Source organism: Aptenodytes forsteri, unplaced genomic scaffold, assembly GCF_000699145.1.
Source record: "Aptenodytes forsteri isolate BGI_AS27 unplaced genomic scaffold, ASM69914v1 Scaffold8, whole genome shotgun sequence".
Classification (NCBI taxonomy): Eukaryota; Metazoa; Chordata; class Aves; order Sphenisciformes; family Spheniscidae; genus Aptenodytes; species Aptenodytes forsteri.
The window spans coordinates 7,958,664-7,964,577 of record NW_008796218.1 but is presented as its reverse complement, the minus strand read 5'-3'; the positions used below and the strand labels follow the sequence as shown (position 1 = coordinate 7,964,577).

Genomic DNA, 5,914 nt, shown 5'->3' with positions numbered 1-5,914 from the left:
ATGCTGCCAGAAAAAATAAATCATAGCAGTGCATAAAAGGAACTAATAAAACAGCATAGCAGAGATCAATTAAAGTATAAAGTGATTTTTAGATGTTTTGGATAGAATTACATTTTGGAAGGACAAATGGACAAGATAAGCCTGGCAAACACTGAGAATGGAAAATGCCATCTGGAAACAAAAAATACAGACATAAATTTTATAGCAACTGTATAAGGGGGATGACAAATGTCTTCTAAGGCATGAATCTGGTGATGAAGGAGAAGACAACCTATGTTGTCTTCTTCTAGGAGAATGCACCTATGTGCCCCTATCTCTTGCAGGTTCCTTTTGTACATAAGTTTCTATTAGATGTTTTAATGTTCCTGCTAGCATGTTCCCTTTGCATGATGTGTTTTCTCATTGCTTTATGTGCAGTGAGAGCTCAATCCAGAAGACAAGATCCAGTTCAGTTTTCAACTTGAACAGTACACACATACACACTCTCTCTCTCGTTTCTGTATCTTCTGTATTGTTTCATTTCTTCTTTTCAGTGAAAGGTAAATGATTTTGAAATGATGCTTCATGGATGTTAGTTATCCAAATGCCACTGAATGTCTGTGAGTTGGGCACTGCATTACCTTTCCTCCTTAGGAGACTGCCGTATGGTGATACGGGGCTGAATTTCACTGTGGTTGATGCTTTGCTGAGCAGTCTTTGCCAAGCAGTGAAAAATGAGGAGTTGTGCATAACCTAAATTAAATGATGATTCATTAAAATGTCATAAAGGGTGATGTGTAACAGAACTAGTGTAAACTTAAAAGTGGTTATTTTTAAATGAGGGATAGGAAAGATGACAGGGAGTAACAGAAAAGGCAGAGAGCAGATATGGACCCAAAGAAGGTGAGAGAGAGAGAGAGAAAGAGTAGTGGGGAAGAGAGAAAATGCCAGAGGAATAAAGATCATGATAATGTATCCCAGCATAACAAGGAAAAAGCAATCTTTATTTTTCTCTTGTCTTCCTTTACCCCACTTTTCATCCATTCAGCTTTTTTACCTATTTCCCCCCCCTTTTTTTTATTCAGTTCATGTTCATTATCTACAACATCCATATAACAAATCACTTGCTTCAAAACCCAGCTCCAGAATATGCAAAGGCATCTCTGCAATACCTGCATATGTTTTTTTATGATTTAGTAAAAGTTTTAAGATTGGTTTAAATTTAGTGAGAGAGATGACTAGGGACAATAGATACCAAAGATCATCAGATCACTTCCCTGGGGACTGAACTCATGACCTTTACCTTCAAAATACAGAAAGCTACCTCTTTTGGGGAGCTAAAAAACCAGCTTCAGAACTTGAGCTGTTTGGAAGAGCTCATCTGCAGAAGGAATAATCTCGGCTCAAGAGACAGTTTTTGATTCATGTGTGGGCAGACCTGGACATCAGAGCTTCAAAAAAATTACCTACTCGGGGTAATTCAGACTTTTCTACATGAATTTGGTCATCTCTCTCCACAGTGTAAAATGCTGTGTTGCTTCTTGAGTGCCTTTGGAATTTTTTATCATCTTTCCAAACAAAAGATTTGATCGTCGTGGGTGAGAGGGAAGGAATAATAGAAGAAAATCTACTCAGACTAGATAACAATGAAGATTATATCTCCACAAACTAATAGGATTTCAGCTAAGAATCTGGATAGAATGCAATCAAAATAATGTTAAAAAGTTAAGCTTTTCCATTGATTTCTAACAAGGTGTAAGAAACCTGTTATTGTAAAATGGGACGTAAATACTGTTGGTTCTGATGTTTCGCTACTGCTTTCTTCGAGGACCCTATTACTACTAAAAATGTTTCAGCCCACATCAAAATGCACCAATAAAAATGTAGTTCTTAAATATATATTTCCATCATTTCCCTTCCCTGAACTGTAATGATAGGTAAGAAATACTAATTGAATTACTTTCCTTACAAAACACGTTAATGCAAGATAAGTGGCGGGCTGTATTTACTAGGTTATGAAGTTAATATTTCCTCAGCAATGGTTGAAATGGTGTCTTATTACAGTAGTGTAGTTCGGGGCAATTCATATTGAAGCCTGTGATACATACAAATTTTAAGAAATTATTTTTTTCATTATCTAGAGTGAAACAGGTGAAATAATTTGCATAGCATGACATAGCAGATCAGTGTCAGGACAAGGATAAAATCAGACACCTAGTTTAATGACCTGCCCAGTAGATTGTACTGTCTTAAGCTTAAACACCTGAAGTAGAACTTTCAAAAACACCATTGTGATTTAAGAGAACAAATTTCACAGACCTTGTGCTCCCCTGTAATTTAAATGTTCAAAAAAAGGACCATTTAGGGGTTTTATAACTTAATTTTCTCCCCGACTATAATGTGAGGCTGGCAGCATGTCTATTCTCCTATTGCTCCTTTTCCTGTTTTTGTTCCAATTAAATTGTAAAAGTGGACTGCTTATGTATAATACCTTGCACAAAGGGGTCTCATCTGGACTGTAATACTATACAATAAATCAAAATGACAAACCCAACCAATTTCTAAACGGCATACACTTTGGATACCTCCAACTTTGTATAAACTCGTAAAAGAAGACATCTAAAGAGACCAGTCGAGAATATTACTACCAGAGACATGAAAGCAAGCGTATTTTTCATGTATTAAAGCATCTGGAGGTTTTGCTATGAAGTCAAAACAGAGTTTTAACACTAGTTTCAGTAAAATCAAGGCTCAAATGAGGAGACAGGGAATTACTGTTCTGCTGTTGAGGAGTGCAGCTTTGGTAGTAGGTGAATGTAGGTATAAATGAAATTATATTTTAAACATGATCAGAAAACTTGGGAGCATACGGGCTAATGAACTATTAATAGTTACTGTAATAAAAGGTTAATCAATTATGTGCTGTTATAAGCAACCCATTAGGGCTGTGAGACACATTAGCCATCTTTTTTCAAACCTTTATGTCACTTATGGATGTGCTGACAGTCATTAGTAACAAGTACTGTTCATATTTGTTTATAAAAGTGGTTAGTTGTTTGTTAATATTTTATAAACTTCCATGGAAAATGGGACTTATTAATGGTTGTTATTTGTCCCTTTTCTGGATTGATTTCAGATAAGTTTTGCTTTAAATTGAGAAGTCCAAGGCTAAGTCCTGGATTCTGCCTAAATTGCCAGGGCTGAAGAATTTGTATTTTGTGACTGCAGGCAGAGTTTACAAAGATTAAAGCAAGGGTAGCTAACACTATTATTGAAGACTTCAGTGATAGGCACTTACTGCTGTAGGTTGCTACCAGATGCGAAGCTGTAACACTGAAGTACAAAGACAGGAAATAGAAAAATAAATGATGCTGTAGACAAATGTTCATTGCAGACCAAGCAGGATAATTGATTTATGTGATGGAGCTGTACTAGTATATTCTGTCAATATTTTGTCTTTTATAAAGCTTGAAATTGTTCATTGACTGGGTTGTCTAGCAAACTTCCCTGTATTATTAAAAATATTTTTTTCTTAAAATATAAATGTATACTCTTTGTCCCATTCAAATACCTTGTGTTATATTCCCTAATTTCCAAATGAGTTCTGTTGGGCTAGGCTCCTTTAGTGTATCACTGGGGAAGTACTTATAAATTGGCCAAAATTCCAGTTAGTTTTCAGAGGCTTAGAGGACTGAGGAGGCAGTTTTGTTTTTTGAGCTTCATTGGCAGAGTTTACTGCGGTTTCTGTTGGTGCTGTTTTTGTATGTGTTTGAGTATCCATAGTTTTTACTGTTTCTATGGAGTACTAACTGATGGAAGGGAAGAAGTCATTCTGCCTTTTGGCAGGACAGTTGCCTGCCTTCTCTCTTGAATACTGGGTCTCCCTTATAAATCATTTAAAAATAGCAACCCCAAACCCTAAGGCAAATCATCTACTTTTACTTCTATTACGATATTGAAATGTGCATTCAAGATATGGCAGGGTTTGAACGCTCACACGTGTATGCTTCAGAGTAGTAAGTCCCGGTATCTGTTGTGCTTTCTGCACACAGGCAGGATAACCCTAGCGTAATCATCAGTTGTGGAGGGTGACTGCATACTACAATATGACGCACAGCATTTGTTACTTCTTGCTTTCACTGGATAATAAGTACTTAAAATAATTTTAGTATGTTAATTAACAGGTGCCTCATTGTTCCTAATACCGGTCATGCTAATGTTACATTTCTGTGTTGAGACTATCAAAAGAAAACGATCTCATTTAGTACAAAAGTCCATATCTAATAGGAATGGAAGAGATTCATCTGTTGTGTACCTTCTCTCAAATCAGTGTGATTTCATATTGAGAGGAATTTGCCGCCTTAGTGTGTTTCCAAAAGCGTATGTAAAATGTGAGGTGAAGAGAGGAAAGCAGCGTGGATATGCTCAACTAAATTGTGAGTTACTGACACTGTCCCCGATACTGAAGCCAATTCTGGACAGGGTATCCTCTGTCCGCTATTCCTGTGGAAGTGAGGGAGGCAACGGAGGGATACTGGGGCTTAGATACAAGCAACAATTAGCTATTAATGATATAACCTCCCCGGGAAGGGGGCACGCGAACAGGCTAACAAACACATTGTAACGGTGGGTGGGTGGTCGCTGGGTATCTGGAGCTGTGGAACCGATAGCTCCGATGAGCCGAAGGCACGTCTCCGGTTTCACCCCCTCCAGGCAAATGGATGGATGACTTTCTGTGTGAGCGTGTATCTTGATGATACCGGCTGCTCTCTCCAGCCAAGCAGCAGAGCGTTCACCTAGCAGCAAACGGCAGCTGGCTGCTGCTTCTTCCTATCCAGGCTGGAAATTCTTTGCAGCCAGCTACAGAAATAGCAGGGAGGCCGCCGTCCCCGCCCTCCCGCCCCGGCTTGCAGCACGGCGGAGGGGCCCCAACGCCCCTCTGTGTCTGCCTGTGTGTGTGCGAGGAGCAGGTGGGCCCCGCGGTAACCCCGCCCCGCGCGGGTCCCCGTCGGCCATACGGTGATGGCCGCAACCTCCGTGCCAGAGCAGGCTCTTTATTGGAGCAGGGGGCTGTCAATCCGCGGCCGAGCAAGCCCCACTCTCCGGCAAGCTGCTCGCAAGGTCTGATTCGGGAGCTGTGGCCGGTTGCGATGGGAAGCGGCGTCGGAGGGAACAAAGTTTGCAACACTTGGGCACTTGGCTGCTCGCGTCCTTGATGCCCGTGGCAGGAGCCGGTGCCTAAAAGCAGCGGGCAGCCAGGCGGCTGGCACGCCTTGCTGCTCTGCTGTCGGCACTGCTATCGCAAAGTTTCAGCTATTTTAATGTACTAAAACCCAGGATTCTAATTATCAGCCCTCCCCACCCCCACCTCTCCTTCTAGGTAGGCGACAAATATTTTTATTCTGTGGATTAGAGAACTTTTTGCATGGAAATTTACTGACTTCTGAGTGGTCTCCGTTTCGGGGGAAGGGGGGGGGGAAGGATTTATTTTCATCGCAGTTTATTTTTGTTTTCTGGATCACAGGATTTTTGGAGCTATATGGAGGGATCTCAGGATGGTGTGCACCAGGAAAACCAAAACTTTAGTGTCCACTTGCGTGATTTTGAGTGGAATGACTAACATCGTCTGCCTGCTGTACGTGGGCTGGGTCACCAACTACATTGCCAGTGTTTATGTGAAAGTGCAGGAGCCGATCTCAGAAAAAAAGTTAGAGGAAGACAAAGGGGACACTTTAAGGATTATAGAAAGGCTGGACCATTTGGAAAATGTCATCAAGCAGCACATCCAAGGTACCACCTTACCCCCCGCTTGCTTTCCCACCCCGCCGCTTGCCGCGTGCAGTCTCCATCCCCTCCCGCCGCGTTTGTTGTCTGTGCGTGTGACATTTGTATCGCGATCGGGGAGAGCCATTCCTCAGCCCGGGAGAGCCGGGGG

At 41.2% G+C, this 5,914-nt stretch overlaps 1 protein-coding gene across 2 annotated transcripts in view; it reads left to right on the top strand.

Moving 5' to 3' along the window:
- Positions 1-5,097: 5,097 nt before the first annotated feature.
- Positions 5,098-5,914, top strand: part of GALNT18 (polypeptide N-acetylgalactosaminyltransferase 18) — a 255,452-nt gene continuing 254,635 nt past the window's right edge. For both annotated transcript variants that reach the window (XM_009288827.2, XM_019474543.1), the window contains exons 1-2: positions 5,098-5,359; positions 5,504-5,769. In XM_009288827.2, coding sequence (XP_009287102.1) covers positions 5,535-5,769 — 235 coding nt within the window. In that variant the 5' untranslated portion in view covers positions 5,098-5,359; positions 5,504-5,534. The remainder of the gene's footprint in view (positions 5,360-5,503; positions 5,770-5,914) is intronic.